The sequence below is a fragment of the Diabrotica undecimpunctata genome, unplaced genomic scaffold (assembly GCF_040954645.1).
Source record: "Diabrotica undecimpunctata isolate CICGRU unplaced genomic scaffold, icDiaUnde3 ctg00002472.1, whole genome shotgun sequence".
NCBI classification, from domain to species: Eukaryota; Metazoa; Arthropoda; class Insecta; order Coleoptera; family Chrysomelidae; genus Diabrotica; species Diabrotica undecimpunctata.
Window position 1 is genome coordinate 1 of NW_027313674.1, and position 20,244 is coordinate 20,244.

At 34.0% G+C, this 20,244-nt stretch overlaps 1 protein-coding gene across 1 annotated transcript; it reads right to left on the reverse strand.

The window, feature by feature from the left end:
* Positions 1-4,308: 4,308 nt before the first annotated feature.
* On the reverse strand, positions 4,309-17,464 carry LOC140431995 (guanine nucleotide-releasing factor 2-like; the record flags this gene model as incomplete). Its single annotated transcript, XM_072519861.1, has 6 exons — positions 17,159-17,464; positions 12,040-12,298; positions 9,225-9,439; positions 8,159-8,332; positions 5,700-5,866; positions 4,309-4,589 (listed from the first exon to the last, which is right to left on the reverse strand). Coding segments are annotated over exons 1-6 (1,269 nt in total), but the record flags the coding sequence as incomplete, so codon positions are not given.
* Positions 17,465-20,244: the final 2,780 nt, after the last annotated feature.

A 20,244-nucleotide genomic window follows, 5' to 3' on the forward strand; every position in this document is an offset into this window, starting at 1 on the left:
CGCGCTATCTCAGAGTGGTGATGGTAGTCTTATTTTGACTTTTGGCATCGAAAACAGGAATGATCGAGGAACATTACTACTCCAATGGTGTACTAGTAACAACTATGGTGTTAGAAATTTTGTCCTCAAACAATATAATCTTACAGTTATTTTAATAGCTTACTAAATTAACTAATTATTTTCTTTGAAATCCTATTTTAATTTCTTGAGCTACGCCCGTGAACTAACTTTAATTCATTTTATATCTTGCGCATGTATTTCTCCCATATGTATCCTCATGAGCAATTGTAATTTGATATCTTATAACATTGGCAACAATGTCAGTGTTAAAATTGGCGCCCAACGTGAGGCATTGTTACAATACTCTCCTACTATACCATATTCGCCTAACAGAAAAGTAGAATATACAAACTAGGGACGCGTGATATATTCATTCCAAGTATCTAGAGATGCTGAAGAGGTATGTACTTGTTACAAAATCACTTATACTGTAACTGATTATATACAAAAGCGTATCAAAAGTAACAAGTAGAAACTCACAAGTAACGACAATCTACACCTCTAAACAAAGACGCATAATTTGCAGTTTTAACAGATATGGATTCAGTAATCCTTACGAATCATATTTATGTCTGTTGAATTATATAAATATAATTTTTACTTTTAATAGCTCTATATATGTGTGTTGGTATATTTATAGTAATGGTTTATAATTATAGTGTTATTTAAATAAACTTAGAACTGTGAACATTTTTAAGGTGTTTGCTGTTTTCTCTCAACTGAAGTAAGTAAATTTAATATTATTTCGACTCTGAATATAATAATTATTATGATGATAAAAGGGTTGCAAGTGTGAGTCCATAATTGAACAAATATATTAAAAAGGTCAATACTCACAATCTAATATTTACTTTCAAAGTTTTACAGAAGCGATCGGTTTCGAGGCTTACAATATTTGCCTCATCCTCAGGCCCAGCAAAGAGTTTGTTTTGTTAAAAAACAATAATATAGATATCGCAAATAAGAAGTTTTCCGCTTACATCCAGGGTACTGTCTGTCTTCATCTTTTCCTTTTGACACTATCATTGTAGTGAGGTGATATGTTGATCATTATATATGTATGTAAATAAAAGGTCTTACAAAATAAAGACCTTTAGGTCTTAAGCTTGTAAGAACCTGTGCCAAAAACAACAAAAAAAGGACATCCTACTGCATAATATGTGATTTTCCATCTTCCACAAGTTTTTAAACTATATACAGTCCGGATGTGGCAGCTTATACTGTATGTGTATTTGTCTTTAACCACTTTTAATTTTATTACAAACCAGAAGAGAATCATACATTTTTAATAATAAAAAACTTTGACAAAAAAAACTAGAACATCCAAGAAGTATTTTAAGGATCAAAGACAACAACCTTTAGCAACAGTTACACAGTTAGAACACATTAATTCTCTACCATATTCCCAAGAGTCTTTTATTTACAACATATATTATGATCAACATATCACCTCACTACAATAGATAGTGTCATAAAGGAAAAGATGAAGACATACAGTACCCTGGTGGAAAAGCTGCATAGATGTTGTGTTGAACCAGGTTCTGAGGTTCTTCAACCAGGACGTTCTTCTTCCTGGAACCCGTTGTCCAAATATTTTTCCTAGCAGGATGGCTTGTAGAAGGGTATATCTGGATTCATTTCGCATAATGTGTCCAAAGTACTGTAACTTTCGAGATTTGATGGTGGTCAGTACCTCTCGGTTCTTCTTCATTCTTCTGAGGACCTCCTCATTGGTGACTCGGTCAGTCCACGGGATTTTAAGTATTCTCCGAGATAGCCACATCTCAAATGCTTCCAATTTTCTGCACATATCTTCGTTCAAGGTCCACGATTCAACACCATAAAAAGAACAGAGAAGACGTAGCATCGCAGCATTCTTACTTTTATACCAAGAGAGAGGATGTGGCTCTTGAAGAAGGCCCCCATCCGGTTGAAGGTGGATCTAGCTTTTGATGTGGAAATGAGTAGCAATGATAAATAAAAGATACGAAATAATTCGAAATTACATAAACAAAATGGAATATTTTAAAAATGAAAAACTGTAACCCATTTTACTCATTGTACCTATGTACTTTTCCAGTACTTAGTTTTCGTAATTCGATATTACTTATATGTAATAGTAAAAAGTTTTTTGCATCATTTTCAAAGAAAAACTTTCGTTTTACATCCGCAAAGTATGTTCGTTTGTGCGTTGTCGCCTATGCAATACTTTGGGGACGATCTATCGATGGATTCATATATAGTTTTGTCTCCTGAATCAAAATCTGAAAGCGGCATTTTGATATCTCGAACCATCTTCAACATAACGGCATCAAAGTCAAAAATAGTGATGTCACAAGATGATTTACACAAGAAGAGGTCTCTTTTTATATCATTAATGATAATATTATTACTTATTTCCAAATATTGGTCTTAAAGCGTAAAATGTATAAAAACAACTTTCTATTTTTTGCCTTTTGATTAATACCACAATTAACTAATGATGTGTGAATGACAGTTTACAAAAATAATATTTAAGTATACTTCTTTGAAAGATTAATCATTGATTACTATTATTTTAACAGTAATCCTAAAAATTATAAATTAATTCATTTCAAATTCAGATGGTATAGGCTGCTAGAATCTTAATACAACCCTGTACAATTATATAAACATCGGGTTTCGCGTGTTATGTGCATGCATTTGTTGACCGCTACTTTTCTGTTAAATGAATTTACTTTAAACATTTAATTGCAGGACACAACCAAAAATTTTAATTTTTCTATTATTTTTATTGATGAAAGTGGAATCCACTTATCGACTCTCTTCATTTTTGTGCCTGAGTGTAACAGATGCTAATCACCGCTAAACTCAGTGGCGATGTAGGCTTATCGTTCGTTATTTGTCTTCTGAAATTTTTGAGCACCCTCATTATTCTAAGATCGCGGTCATATCTCTTTCATTTACAGAGCAACCGTGGTAAATCCCCAGTGGCTACTCTACTACCTGTGAATATCATACAGGATGTTTTAATAACATAACTAACCGAATTACCTAATTATTTGCTTTGGAATTCTATTTTTATTCCTTGAGATACGCCCATAGACTAACTACCTTTAGTTCAGTTTATCTCCTGCGCATATATTTCCTCCATGTGTATTCTCCTGCGCATGTGTAATTTGATATCTTGGCAATCATCTTTGATATCAACATTGGCGCCCGTCGTGGAGCATTGTGTTACAATGTGCAGTAACATTCACCTATTACACATTTAATTGCAGGTAACAACTAAAATAATTTGGAGTTTTCTCGTTCTTTAGTGGTATTTATTAAAATATCTTTTCGTTTTTGTATATTTTTATTTTATTAAAATTTCTGCAAATGTATTAATTTGCAAAGATATTAAATGTTTATAATAATCTATAATATTTAGTTAAATGTATATTGAAGCGAAGCTTCTATACCGTAGTATTACTTTTTTTAATATAACTTGTTATTTTTAAATAGCTTACTTCTTCTTCTTCTTCTAATGGCGCTATAACCGTTTGTGAGTCTTGGCCTGCTTAACAATGTTCTTCTATTCTGCCCTGTCGGATACTTTCCTTCGCCACTGCCTGATGTTCATGGTTTTAAGATCCCTCTCTACGTCGTCTATCCATCTTTCTTTCATCCGCCTTTCTCTTGTTCTGTTTCCTTGGGGCTTCCATCTCTGGACTACTTTTACAGCTCGATTATCTGGCATTCTTTCTAGGTGACCAAGCCAGTTTAGTCTTTGTGACTTTACAAATCTAACAATATCTGCGCTCTGCATTAGTTCATCCGGCCCGTGGTTTATTTTAATTCTCCACGAACCATCGCTGCATTGGGTTGGTCCAAATATCTTCCTTGGTATTTTGCGCTCAAATATTCTCAGTTGATTTTCATCAGTGGTTGAGAGGGTCCACGTTTCACATCCATATGTGACCACTGGTCTAATTACTATTTAAATATCTTATTTAGTTTATATAATAATTAAATTTACTATCAAATGATATTTATTTATATTTCCATAATTTCATATAAATATAATTTCACATAAATAAAATGAGTAACACATTTTAAAAATTTCATATATTTATACATTTGTACATTTCGGGGCATTAGTCGTCTGTTTGTTTTGACGCGCTATCTCAGAGTAGATTTGGGCCGAATTCTGAATTCGACTTCCGACTAATATTCTCTTGAACAATGATTGATGGATTAATTATTAAATAATGATGAATTACTCACCTGACTCTCTTGAATCTTCATACTTTTCTGCACCGTCGTCTCGGTTTTAACACTTTTATTCTGCGTGCTGGACTGCTTTGAGACCTGAGTATACTGCGAGCTACTCGAACTCATTTGGGAGCTTCTCGAATAGCTAGAAGATCGTATTGAGACGATGCCAGAGTCCGTGTTGGACAGCCGATGATAATCGTTGACTGATGTAAGATGATCGCCGTTGCTGTTGTGATTGGATAGACTAGAACTCAGAGATGATTCCTCCCATGAATTAGAACCATTAGCACCTGAAAGAAGTTCGTTTGTAAGAGTCGCAAAATAACTCGATGTCGTAAGTAACAATAAAGTAAGTTGTTTATTAGTAAATAGGATCTCCCGATGAGATGAGAAGAACACGTGGCGCCCAACGTGGGGCATTGTGTTACAATGTCTAGTAAACCTTTCCTGCTACACATTTAATTGCTGAAAACAACTAAAATAATTGTTTTTCTCGATTTTTTATTGATCGAAGTGAAATCCACTTATCAATTATTTTTATTTTGGTTTGTGAATTTAAAAGATGCAAATCTCCCGCTTAACTCAGTGACGCCCTAGGCTTATCGTTATTTGTGCAATTTTTAAGCATCTTCCTCATTCTTCGACCGCGGTCAGGACGACACTCCCATATATCTTCCATTTACTGAGCACCCTTGGTAAATTATTTTAAAAAATTCAAAGTAGCGACGTCGTTGAGTTACTTTAGAACTAACAGTTTTTACCATTTTTTAGGCAGTAAAAAAAGGTGGACAGAGGCAAAACCGTCAATTTTTGTGGCACTAAATGCTCAAAGATTTTTCCCGTAGTGAGGAAATAGTCAAAAACGCGATTTTCAATATAAATGAGAGTATCTCCATAACCATTTAATATATTTTAATTCTTTTAATGTTTTAATTTGGAGCTAACTAAAGACTTTCGAATGAGACTCGCTTTAAGTGATTTCAGCAAGTTGTTTGGTTTTGGTTGTAGTTACAAATGTTATAAATATCGAAATTTTGTTCGCATTAGTTCAGTTTTCGAAAATTTGCATTGGGAATTTAATTGTTTTTTGTACTTTTTTTGTACGACAAAGAAAATGGAATTTTCTGAGTTGAAATCGATTAACTGAGTTCAAAAGGACTTTTTGTGGTTTTGAAATTTGCACAAGAAGCTGTTTTCATAAACTATAATAACATCCTAAAAGTTAAAGACCATTATTAAGAGAAAGATTCTGTAATTGCTTAGATACATGAGTATTTTTTAAAAGACCAATATACAAGATGAGAAAAGTACTTTACCAAGTCAATAATCACTGCAAAGTATTTAATATTGTATTATGTATTATATTTTATATATATTACAAAATATACAGGACAACTTACCAAATATGTCCGAGGAATGATTTTCAAAAAACATTTCGTCTCGGTCCATAAGATCTTTGATTTCATCTTCGTCTCGAGACGAATGATTTAACATCGAGTCTATACTTCCAGCGCTTTCCGATAAAATTGAAATGGAATCGTCCGGAGACTTAGACCGCAATGATATTCTGAAAAATTAAGTAAGATTGATTTCCAATCGGTTTCTACAATATAGGTTAAGGTGAGCTGTTTTTAATAAAAAGTTTTTATTGTATACAGCCATCGAAAAAATTCGTAATTTGAGTAGGCCATGAAATAACTTATATATACGGTGTTCGAGTAAATACATTCGAACATCTAAAACTATTTTTAATTTAGTAAGAAAAAGTTTAACTCAACTTTTGACAATAATTTGCCAACAAATTGCGAGAACATGTACATAATATACATGACAACAGTGTTTAGTGTTCTGTGTGCATAAAAGACATCTTCTTCTTCTAATGGCGCTACAACCCTTTGTGAGTCTTGGTCTGCTTAACAATCTTCTTTCATTCTGCCCTGTCGGATACTTTCCTTCGCCACTGCCTGATGTTCATGGTTTTAAAATCCCTCTCTACGTCGTCTATCCATCTTTTACGGGGCCTTCCTCTTGTTCTGTTTCTTTGGGGCTTCCATCTCTAGACTACTTTTACAGCTCGATTATCTGGCATTCTTTCTAGGTGACCAAGCCAGTTTAGCCTTTGTGACTTTGCATAAAAGACATATCTAGTTTAAAAAAAAGACTCCCCGAATACCAGGCACCCGCCTACAAACCCAGAGCAAATTAAAAGCGGGACGAAGCAACATTGTTTTAGAAGCCCTAAAAAATCCGTCAAGGATTTACTCCCTTACAAGATTTGTCCCGCTGTTAATAAATAAGCATAATTAAGGAATTATAAGTTTGTAGAATCCACAAAATTTCTTTGTGTAAACCAGCAAGTGAGTTTTCGCATAGTTTTTTTAAACACTTCGACACCCAGGGTTGCCCCACCTCCGCTTCTCTACCATCAAGATCAGCCGTCAGTACTGAATACCAGTATTCAGTTAATTGGGCCATTTTTTATCGAAGGAAATTTAACGTCAGATAGTTACGAAATGTTACTTACAAATGAAATTGTAATTACACTGAGAAACTTGTCTGGGGCCAATTTTAATCAGATATGGTTTCAGCAAGATGGAGCTCCAGCTCATTTTGGTGTAAATGTTCGGCGTTATTTAGATGAGATATATTCCGGACAATGGATTGGTACACGAGGTAGAATTAAATTGCCTCCACGTTCACCTGATTTCAATCCTAAAGATTATTTTTATTGGGGATACTTGAAAAATTCAGTTTACAAAACTAAACTAGCAAGTCTTGCAGAGCTAAGGCAACGAATTATCGATGAATCTCGAATAATTTCTAGACAATCATGGAGAAATATGGTAGACGCATTCTACCATCGATTAGGGTACTGACAACTCACAAATGGAGCACATTTTGAACACTTGATAAAGTAATCATTATGTTAAAAAATGTTGTAAAATATCAATTGTTACGTTTTAATGTAGTTGAAAATAGTTAGTATTAAAAAATTTATTGAGACAATTAGGCATTGCCAGACTTCTGTTTTATGTATTTAATACCTTCCAGAATACATAAAATTATGTGTTACATATGGTTAAACTCGTATTGAATAGGAGATTCCAATAATTACTGAATATACAGGGTGATGAATTTGAAAAGTTACTAATAATATAAGAGAATCTCGTTGGGAATTTCATCTGGGCCAGGTGTTTTTTTTTTGTTTCATATTTTTAATAACATGTAAATTTTCGTCATGTTGGTATCCTTATTTCACCATCTCCCTTCTTCTGTTGCGTATTCTTCCTCTTCAGGACTTTCTCTGCATCTATATAGTTCTGTGAAGTGTTTCAAATTGTCAATTTTAACCACTAATCCGCATTTTCTTTGTTGAAATTTTAGGCATCCAAATAGTTTAGGGCTGTCTTTACTGTGCTCTTCTAGATCCTTGTAACAACTCTTCCATTCACAGCGTTTTTTTTTGTTTTTACAACATTGATCAGCTATTTTTTTTTCCTTTGTATTCATTTCCTTTGGTTTTCTTGCTTGGTTTTTCTGTTCGATTTTGGTTTCGCATTCTGTGTTTATTTATCTTTGCATAAATAATTCAAAAGATAAGATATTTCATAAAAAATCACCAATCCATGTGCTTTAAACATTGTATCCATGAATTTCTAGATATTTGAGCAACTTGCTTTAGATTTGACTAATCTATGGCAAAAAACAGTTTAAATTTGAATGACCTTGTTTATGAGTTTTATCCTAATATAAAAATACTTTAAGCCATAAATATGTTCAAAAACGAGAGAAGGAACTTTACTGTTCTGTACTGTTCTATGTACTTGTCATAATAGTGATAAATGAATAAGAATCTTACCTTTCAAAACTATTTGAAGAAGGCGAATGATCGACGAACATACATTCGTCCATGAGCTGCTGCATCTTTAAATGCTTTTTCTTTGGCGGGAGGGGCGGAGGCGTGGTACAGTTATTGGGTTCAGACTTACGAAGGTTTTCCGGTAAAGGTGGCTTTGGCGGCGGACTGGGGTCCCTGCAATTGTTAAATAAAGGTTACTATTGAACGCAAACAAGTATGAGGTTACTATTAATCGCAAACTAGTATAAGATTGGTACATTCACGTCGTAGTTTCTTATAAAAAACGGCGCCGATTTCAATGCCATATCGACTTTGAAAGATCTAAATGCAAAGAAAGTTTCAGTAAGACTGCATTCTTTGTCCTTGTTTTGGACAATATTAATTTAATTTTTTTGTTGATTTTTCGTTGCTAGACAAATAAAAATACTTTAATAACGATAAGTTTTGAATGTCTTTATGGCACTAAAAAGTGTGTAAAAAGTGCCCTAAAACTCACCATTTTAACCCAAATTTTTAAAAAAATTCCCGTAGACCTCCCAAAAATAGTTCATGACCCCACCGAAAATCGGTACTAGATCCGCCCTTGATGGAGACTGGTTTGTGGAGAATTTTTACAATGTATGTGACGATGCCGGAATAATCTATAACGCCTTCAGCGGGACTGTAAACTGGATTTGGGGGGTTACTTCTAGATTTTTCGATTGTTTACCTGAATTGTTTCGAATATTATTTAGTAGCTAAATAAAAACTGGTTATTCACATGGAGATTTAGTCTTAAGTTGTATTTTATAGAATTTAACAACAATTTTACAAGTAATAAATAAATAGTGTAAAAGTGTTTCCTGAAGATAATAGAACCAATATTAAACACCGTGAGGGGAAGTTATTGTTAAGTTATTCACAAAGCAAAATATTAACGAATACGAGTAAACTTATTCACTAATATTTATATTTATAACAGTTGCTAAGAGAAAAGCAGCTGTGAGAGACTTTTCTTGCAATCATCTGTCACTCGATTTGTAATATAAAAGTTTTTAAACATTCCTATAGAAAAATCAAATCTTACCTTAATATAGATTCCGTACTATGACTATTCCGCACCTTGTTCTGTGATAGAGATTTTTTATCTAAAATTTCCCTCTCTCTAGGAGTCAAAGGAATGTCGGGAAGTGAGTTTCGTTGTGCTGGCATTTCTAAACTATTGCAATAAGACGATCTAGGGGTAGTTTTATATGACACGTGTTGATGGGACACCTTTTCTCGCACCAAACTTATTATATCCTATAAAAAAGCAATCGTTGTATTGTAATAGTCGCATATCAAGTGTTTAAAATATTCTTTTTTAACAAAACAAAATAGTTTGAGCTACATTACATTAAATAGAATAATAAAATTTTGTATCTCTTAAATAATTTATCCCCCATATCACCAATGATCAAAACCTCTAAAAAACAAAAATATCTATTTTAACTGAGACACGGAAGGTACCCCAGGTGGGTTTTATTCCACAATCCCACACTGAAGCAACGGTCTGCTCCAAGGATTCTGGGAGGGGTACAAATCGACATTAAAGAAGAAGATGCACAACAAACAACTCAATTTAGCAACATACAACATACGTTCCATGGCAAAAGATGAAAAACTCTACGAACTAGAAGAGGAATTGGGGAACATGAATTGGGACTATCAGAAGTTAAAAGAAGAGGTGAAGGATATGTGGACTTACATTCCGGCAACAGGCTCTCCTAGAAAGGCAAGGAAGACTACATATGGTGGAGTAGGTTTCTTAATCAACAAGAAGAGGTTATCACAAATCCAAATAATTGGAGTGTATGCCCTAACTGAAAAAGCAACTGATGACGAAATAAATACTTTTTACGAAGACCTTAAAAAAGCTGTAGATAACAACGAACAATCTAAAATATTATAATGGGAGATTTTAACTCCAAAATTGGAAGAATTATTGAAGAATCTGAAAACAAGATTGAAAATTTCGGATTGGGCACCAGAAACACAAGAGGTGAAAAACTTATGGGATTTCTGAAACAAGAAAACATGTATGTTATCAATACTTGTTACAAAAAGAAACCTAACAGAAAGTGGACGTGGATGGCACCTAACGAAACTATCTAAAATGAAATATACTATTTTCAGGATCGCCTCAGGTATACTTCTGCCATTTTAAGTCATATACAAGTCAGAAAATTTATGGAATACTTGGACAGAAAATGGTTGGATTGATATATCAACATTCAATGATTGGTTTGCCACTTGTTTCTTACCACATGCTAGGCGACTCAATGGAAAAAAGGTGTCAATGGATGTCGCAGGCCCTAAAAGAATTCTGGAGGAAAACTTTAGGATCATGGAAAACGCAAAATACCAAAACCTCTGGCATTCCAAAAAATGAAATTCCTAAGCTGTTAAAGCAAACACTTAAAAGCACGAATAAAGCACTACCTAAAAATCCAGACGGAGCGAAAAGTGCTATAAAAAGAAATTTACTTTCTGGTCTTGAAGCTACCACAAGAAGCTATTGATCAAGTCGAGCTTAGATGGTCTCTTACTAAATTTTTGAAAGGCTTGAGGTACAATTGCCGCTCTGCACAAACTCGACGTAAAAGAAAACTGTTAGCAGCTGAACCAGGTCAAAGTGTTACAGCACTTAAACCATCTGAGAAGTTCAGTGACGATGATGCAAATGAAAATCTTGAATTACATGGCAGCAACAATGATGTTGAGATTAACAAAGATGAAGAGAAGGTTGAATACTTTTGTCCTACATTAGAAATTTATCCTACATTAGAAAACATCACGAAGTCAAAATTACTGCTGGTGAAATTTTTGTCTGGTTCTCGGAAAAGACGGAATTTCGCGATGTCCGTAAGGTAAAAGAAGTTTTAGAAGGAGAAGAAATGAAAGTTCAAGGCCTTAAATCAGCAGGATCGAGGAATATTTTCAAAATAATTGAAAATGGCATATCCACTGTTCCCTTCAAGGAAGTAGTTGCTTTACTATAAGGTTCCGACACTTAGACGATTTCTGATACAAAAGTATCAATTTCACGGAGAAATTAATATGAAAGAATGTTAAATCCAATTTTTTCTTTAAAATGTTCTGAATTACATTTTTACTTCTTAAAAATCCGTTTTTTTTTTGCTTAAATAAAAAATACTGTGATTATTCTCACCCCGCTATATTGGAGCGGATCTAAGATAGAGCAAATACAAAAATTTTTAAAATTAAAAAAAAAAATAAAAGTTAAAATTGATCAATCTCATCCCATTTTACGGTACTTATCTGTTTTTTTCTTAGAGAAACATATTACTCTGCAAAGTAAAAGTAATGAATTAAAGGATGAAGAAGTTGTATTTATTGTAGAAATATCTATTAGCAGTTTGTTAAAAGAATTGGGATTTAAATACGAAAAGGACAATAATTGACTTAAGAGTGAAATTCCTTCCTAAATATATGGAAAATCTTAATAGATCCCAGTGTCATTGTTTTTTTTTTGGACGAAACATGGAGAGTTTATTCAAAGGGAAATAAAACAATTTCCTGGCAAGACAACAGTGTTAAAAATGTACGTAAACCAGAAGGGTATGATGATAAACGTTTTATAATTATTCACGCTGGTACTTCGAAAGGATTTGTTACTGAAGCAAGTTTATTATTTTGCTCAAAATCTAAAGTAGTTGATTATCATGGGGGAATGAACAATGAAATTTTTACTAATTCTCAATTTAGCCGAGCCATCATTAATTGTGATGGATGATGGCTCTATATTACAGTGTTCTTTTAAACAAATAAAAGTAATGCTAGGAGCTAGATGTCGCGTTAATAACGCACGGAACGAATAGATATAGAATAATTTAAATTACCTTAACAGCATCTTCGACTTGCTGGACGATTTCGTTGACGTTTTCTTTATCCAACTCCGAGCTCGTGTCGTCGATAAGGACATCATCACATAATTTAATTAACCTCGCTACACTTTGGTACATTCGTAGAGTTGCCGATTTTACGCTATTCGTACTTTCGACGGAAGACTTAACTGCCAAGTTAATCAACCAGACCGTATCTAATACTATAGTGCCGTTTCCGGGGAGCATCTCGAGTTTTTGTTTCGATACCACATCTCTGAAACATAAAATTATGCAGGTTAGTTATGAAATATTAATAACGACTCAACGAATCAATAAAGTTTATAATCAGTGAAGATATACGGAATTATAATAAGCATATCTCTGTTTATGATAAGTATATCTCTGTTTCATCGACTACCAGAAGGCTTTTGATAGAGTTCAGCATGAAAAATTGTTGTATGAACTACAGAAAATGAAGCTAGAAGATAAAGATCTCCGCATAATACAATACATTTAGTGGAACCAAGAAGCAGCCTTAAAATATTTCAACTACACTACTAAAAGACTGTGTCATGTCTCCATTGCTCTTTAACTTGTACTCTGAATGCATACTCAAAAACAAGCACTATACGAAGGGGAAATTAGTATAAAAATAAACGGCAAATGTATTAACAATATCAGATATGCAGACAATACCGTTCTAATAGCAGAAAAAATATTACAGAACAATATTAGAACAATATTAGATTCATTCAGATACTTAGGAGTAGTACTAAATTATAAGTCGGATCCAGATATAGAAATAAAAACATGAATAGAGCAGGCTAGGAACACGTACAATAAATGGAAATAAATTATCAATAACCGAAAACTAAGCTTAGACATCCGAATTAAACTGATGTATAGGAGATAGTAAATTCTCACAATCTTAGGTAGTTTTTATTGTAGTTAAATTTTAGGCTACCGGTTTCGAGCCTTACAATATATGCCCCATCATCAGGCCACAGTACAAAGGCTTTTGTTATAATAAAAACTATTGCAAACCTCCAGTAATGAAGTTCACTAGATAAAGAAGAAGATACGGAATTAAACTGTATTTTCAAGGCACCAATATTTTTTAATTAGATGAAACATGGATTAATAAAGGAAATTTTGTAGGAAAAGTTTCTCCTTCTTCTTCCTCTTTATAAGCAATTCTGCTTGTTCATTGGCGGATTAATACCTCCATGGAAGGTTGTCACTCCATCTTTTGGGCGGTCATCCGATACTTCTTCTGCCGATTGGTGACTTATCTCTTGCTATTTTGACAAAACGGGCTCATCCATTCAGCTTATGTAGTTATTCCGTTCTTTTTTTCTATTTTGTGTCCATTCATTTATACACTATAAGTTACATTTTCTTCTAATGTCTTCACTTCTGTTTCGATCTCTCAGCGTATTTCCTGTAATTCTTCTCAGTACTCTCATCTCTGCTGTTTCTAATAGCCTTTGCGTTGTGACTGTATCGGGTCTTGTTTCTGAGGCATACGTCATTATTGGTCTTACACTGGCTTTATAAATTCTTGACTTCATCTCAATGTTAATATGTCTGTTGTCTGTTACGCCATATAGTGTTATTAATTCATCCTGTCAGTCTATTTGCTTTTTGTATTTGATCTTTCACTTCTTTGTCCAGGTCTCCGTAGCTAGACAGTGTAATTCCCAGGTAGGAAAAGTTTGACAAGATAAACATGTTACAAATGCTCGTCTCAAGACGTTTACAAAAGTTTTGTATAGTTTGATTAAAATTTGTTAGTTAGTAACTGGTGTAGGTTATCGTTTGCCTGGTCCCAAGTTCAGGATGAGAAAGGGGGAGGGTTAAGCGAAGGACTAACTATTTCTTCTTGTAAAAAAACAATCAGCTATAAAAACGAAACGCATGCCTCGGATAAGGACGGATCTTTTAACACGACAAAAGCGATGACAAAGGACAATAAATATAGAAACCGGAAACGTGCTAAGCCTAATGTACCTTGGGTGGTCAAAGAACTTGAATCCAGAAACATAACAAAAGATTAGATGGACTAGAGAAGGCAGTGACTTCTGAAAGTCTTGTGAAATGAGTCATAACCTTCAAACCCGTTAATGAAAGGCTTTGCTATATCAGTCCAAAAGGACAGCTTCATAACTACTCCCTATTGCCGCCCATGTACCGACAAAGGAAAATGAGAGCAAATAAAAGACAACTCCTTTGAAAAACTAGAGCAACATATTATCTTGGGGTATTTCAATGCAAATATTGGGAAAGAAGCAGCCTACAGACCTACAGAAGCGGTCTACATGAGTTCAGTAATGATAATGCAGCAATATTAATAGACTTTGCAGCATCCCACAACCTGATAATAACAGAAATAACAAGAACAATGTTCGAGCACATTTGTAAAAATCTAACCACAGGAACACCTGTAGTAAGAAGAAGATGTCAACCGCGAATTAGGTGGTTTGATGGAGTTGAGACCGATTTAGGGGTCTTAAAAATCAGAAGATGCAACAGGTGACCAGAAATCGAACAGAATGGCAATAGATATTGGAGCAGGCCAAATTAGTTTATGTATTTTAATTATTTCCTGATATTTCTTGTTCGTGTCTTCTGTGCCTTTTATTTCTATTCCTTTGCTGTTAAATGTAGTTTCCAGAAGGTAGTGATCACTGCCTATTTCACAGCTTCTTCTCATCCTTATGTCTCTTATCCAGCTCCTCTCTGTTTTTTGCACTATATTATAGTCAATAATTAATTGTTGGTTTCTTGATATGACTTCTCTTTTGATCTTATGTATCTTTTTGTGTTGGAAATGCGTACTCATGTTCATCATGTTATTGTCTAAACAGAATTCCAGTTCTTTCAATTTCCCATTGTTCTTGATATTGTCCTCTCCGTATGGACCTATAGCATCGTTCCCTTTTTTACTTCTTTTCACATTCTATCATTATTATCTCCAGTGATTACTATTTTCGCTATACAATCATTTATTACTTCTTGCAGTTTGTCCCAGAACTCATTCGTTTTGTTTTTTGTTCTACTTTCATCAAGTCCATAGCAAATAACTAGGTTTGTAATTCGTTCCTTTGTGCCCATCTCTATATCTACTCTAAGTATACGCGCATTGAAATATACCCAATTCTTTACTTTATTGGTGATATTTTTCTTTGCCATGCTTGCTACCACTGTCAGAGCTCTGTTTTTCTCTTCTAGAACCTTCCTTTTCTTTTGGTTTCTGTTATAGCTACTACTTCAATCTTTGTATCTTCTATTTCTTCCCCAGTTCTATTTCTTTCCGGTTTATGCCTCTTACATTCCATGATGCTATTTTTAAAATGGCCTTCTCCTTGTTTGTCATTATGTTGCCCTTTAAATGTGGTTTCTTTCGATCTGTCTTATTATTTTTATGTTCACTTATATCCTTATTCTGTGCTATTTCCATTTCCCGTTCCGCCCACGACTTGTTTCCACTAGTTTTTTAACTATCTGACACTGTATTGTTTGTAGCTTTTTCTATCATATTTGTTTTTGGGTTCCAATTCCATCTTGTGTCTTCTATATTATGAATCTATAACCGATTTGTGTCCTTTTGTGGCTATGTTCCTAATTTTTCTTTGTATTTCTATTTTTTTTAGTGTCAAGTCACATTCTATGTATACTCAGTGTTATTTATATCTTGTTAATTTACCTTTGGCTATCAATACTTTTAATTTCTATTTGAATTTATTACATTCAATGACACATCATATTATTTTTTTTTGCTCTGTTTATTTTGTTAATATCCCCAATTCTTTGTTTATAAAGTTTTCTTACAGTAATATTAAGATATTAGTACTACTACTAAGGATTTCCACAGTTTTCACTGTCTTCCTTCACTCAACCGTTTTCTCCAATTTTCCCTGTCATTCCAGTCTCCATCTCGCAGGGTTCTTTTCTCCATAGCCTCGTCGATTTCATCTCTGAATGACCTTCGAGGTCTTCCTCTCTTTCTTCTTCCAATCGGGCTCCATTCTGTGATTTTGTTTATCCAGCGTCCTCTGTCCGCTCTTCTGACGTGGCCGTACCAGGATAGTCTCTTCTCCTCTATATAGTCGATTATGTCTGATTGCACTCCCATTCTCCGCTTAATCTCTGCGTTTTCAATTCTGTCTCTTTTTGTAAGTCTACAGCTTCTCCTCAGGAACTCCATTTCTACTGCTCTTATTCTACCTCTATTTCTCTTGTTTATTGTCCAGTTTTCGGACCCATATGTCAGGATACTTCTTGTCAGGGTATTATATATTCTCTTTTTTGTCTTTATCGTAATGTTCTTATCCCACAACACTGAGTTTAGTTGTCTTATACAGTTTCTTGTTTGTCTCAGTCTGTTGTTTATATCTTCTTCTGTTGTTCCCTGGTTCGATATTATGGTTCCTAAATACTTGAATTTATCTGTTCAATTTATTTGTCTTCCCTCGTCTATCTCTAGGTTTCTCATATTCTTGTTTTCTGTTGTTAGGTATTCGGTTTTCTCTAAGTTTATTTCCATTCCGTTGTTTTTATATTCTTCTTCTAGTTTTCTGAGCATAAAGCTGAGATCTTCTTCATCTTGTGCGATGACTACTTGATCGTCGGCAAAACTTAAGGTGTATAGGTATTCGTCTCTTACTGGTATGCCCATTCCTTCGCACTTTCTCCTCCATGGTTTGAGTGTCTTTTCCAAGAATATTTTAAACAGAGTAGGGGACGTAGCACAGCCTTGTAGAAGTCCTTTTGTCGTCTTAAATGGATTGTAGGCTTTATTTCCACATTTAATAGCTACTTTGTTTTCTTTGTATAGTGCTTTAACTGCTTTTATTAGTGTTTGTCGGATTCCGAGATCATTCATTGCTTCCCATAATTTGACTCTAGGTATTGAGTCATATGCTTTCTTTAGATCAACAAAGGCCAGATGGACCGGTCTACCTTTTGCCATTTTCTTCTCTATCAGTTGTTCTAATGTGTACGTATGATCTAGGCATGATTTTCCTACTATGAACCCTGCTTGGTCTTCTCCAATTTTTCCTCAAGATATTAGTATTAGTGTATATATAGTATACATATATTAATATTCAAGTCAAGTCTAAAAAATACAAACCTGAAATGTTTCAGCGCCACCTGAATCTGCTTCCAAAGATCGTCGAGTTCTTCTACGGGACCCTTGGTCACTATAAACCTCGGTTCAGGAGAATCCACCGTCTTAGGTCCCTTGGGGCTCTGTGATCGCAGCGTGACGCACTGCGTCCCGCCTACACCGACGGGGCTCCTCATCTGTGATATCTTCCCCAGAAAGTCGTCCTTAAAAGACCGGGCTCGCCTAGCGAGCTTGTTCGTACTCTTGAAGGAGGCTTTGTGACCTCCTGGGCCTGGACCTGCCAACGGCGAAGGTGATGATTCGTTTTCTGGAACAATAAAGTTGCGTTAGATGCTTATATTCTTAAAATACAAGAGATAAACTTCGTATAAATATCATATGTGTGCCAAATGACACAAAAAATATCAATGACAAATAGTACCTACAAAATAAAATATATAGTTCCACGAAATAAGACATATTTTTGAATAGATTTTTTTTGGAGGCTGCTAGTTTGGTCCTTTACCAAGGGTACTATCGTATGGCTGGCAGTTTTTCAGACGAGTACAGTACGACAAGTAGAAACTGGCTTGTTAAGCGATGACCAAATTTTATATTATTACATGATTTATTTGTTCTCTAGCCGTCAAGGGGAAGACATCGAGCTCATAATGTTAAATTAACTGCAATGTTGTCAAGTATTTAATTATTTCGGAACGGGGACATTTTGGAATTAAAATGAAAAGTTCACAACTTTATATTTACACCCCGTAAATTTCTCAAAAATCATTGTTACAGTGATTCCTTTCCAGATCCAGAAATAAACATTGAATGTGAAAAATACTCATCGAAATCCATTCAACGGTTCAACGTTTCAGAAGAAAAATAGCTTCAAATTTATGGTACATTTATTTAAGGTGGTGCGTTAATTTTGGAGAGTAATATATATATATATATATATATATATATATATATATATATATATATATATTACTGCGTTCTACTGAAGAAGCTGTGGCAATCAATGGAAAGCACGAATATTAATATAGAATTAATAAAAGCCGTCAAAGTGCTATACAACCAACCAATAATAAAGATAAAAGCGGGGACACAAATAACAACAGGATTTATAACATCAAAAGGATTAAAGCAAGGATGTTGCTTGTCTCCCACTTTATTTAAAATATACCTCGAAAGTGCTTTAAAAAGATGGAAACAAAAATGCAGGTCAATGGGGATACCGCTCACCAATACTATGGTATATACGCTTAACTTTGCAGACGATCAAGTAATAATGGCTCAAGATTATGACGATTTAAACTATATGGCACGAAAATTAATTGAAGAGTATGATATATGGGGTCTAGAAGTAAATAAAAAGAAAACCGAATACCTGTGCATTGGAGCAGAACAAAAAGATCTCATATTAGACGATAACACTACGATAAAGCACTGCTGTGACTACAAATACCTAGGTATCACTATTTCACAAGATGGAACATTAGACAAAGCCATAAGAGAGAGAAATACGTCAGGGAGAAAAGCCATCACAATGTTAAACACCATTTTATGGGACCAATCCATCAGCAAAGAAAATAAAAAGAGGATATATGAGACTATAGTAAAAAGTATCACTTTATACAGCTGTGAGGTATGGCCACTGAAAGAAAGAACACTGTCAACGCTGAAAGCGACGGAAATGGATTTTTGGAGAAGAGCCGCAGGAAGATCTAGAAGAGAAAGGATTACCAACGAACGCATTAGAGAAATAATGGGAATGAAACGAACAATCACAGATGACCTAACAACAAAACAACTTATCTGGTTCGGACACTTACAAAGAATGGACGAACAACGAATGCCAAAAGAAATACTAAAGTGGCAACCAGAAGGAAAGAGAAAACGAGGTAGACCGAGAAAAAGTTGGAGCGAAGGAATAAATAAAGAACTGAGAGAGAGGGCCATAGAAGAAGATCTATGGAACAACCGGTCTAAGTGGCGATTGGAAGTCGGAAAACGGCGGAGAACGTTATAAACCGACAAGTAGTAGTAGTAGTATATATATATATATATATATATATATATATATATATATATATATATATATATATATATATATATATATATATATATATTGCAACATTCAGCACAAGCTTTCTACCGCTCTGATGAAATATGCCAAATATTATGGCGTTGGAGCACAAGTTAGTCAAACTTTTCACGTCTGAATCGGAATCAATAGATATAACTATTATTTCGGTATTTCTACCTAGCCAGCCGTTCGAGCTGATTTTTTAAGCTTTAATTTTAGCTTTAATAAGAAATTCTATCGCCAAATTTTAAAGCACCTATCGATAGTCCACTCAGCCCAATAATAGCAACCATCATTTCGGATTATTTACGGGATATCATAATTCCACGATTACCTTTCTCTTTACCGTTCATTAAAGAATTTGTAGACGATCTTATTTGTGCTGTTCCTTCTTTACAACTTCAAAATACCTTAAACATTTTTAATACTTTTTATAAACATATACAATTTACTTGGAGATTGAAAATGGATGATCGATATCATTTCTCGACACCAAATTAATAAGAAATGAACAACTCAAAATAATGTTAGCTTTTTGTGTGATGTTTGCCTAAATTATATTATGACTAGGTACTGTTTTGCCCTAATATGTAAATCTTTGAAGATTTTTTACACAAAATCTGGAACTTGTATGAATTTGTAACATAATCTTTTTATTTTTATTGAAAATTATAATTATATTATAGTTTTCTTCTGAGGATGCTAACAAATAATTAGAGAAGTATTGAAGAATAAAGAGTCTTATTTCCAAATAACAGACGGCATACCTGAACAAAAAAAGGTTACAGAGAAATTGATGCTGTCATTTTTTCGGAAAAATTGGTTAAAATATAGACGCTATAATAACGAGATTAATATAAAATCCTCCACATCAATTTTTATTGCATTGAATATGTTCTATAGTTGTGATGGTGTTATAAGGTCAAATTAAACAACAAAATCAAGTACATTGCTCATGTATATTAAAAGGAAGTGATGAACAATCGAAAACCACATCCAAACACTCTGAGATAGCGCG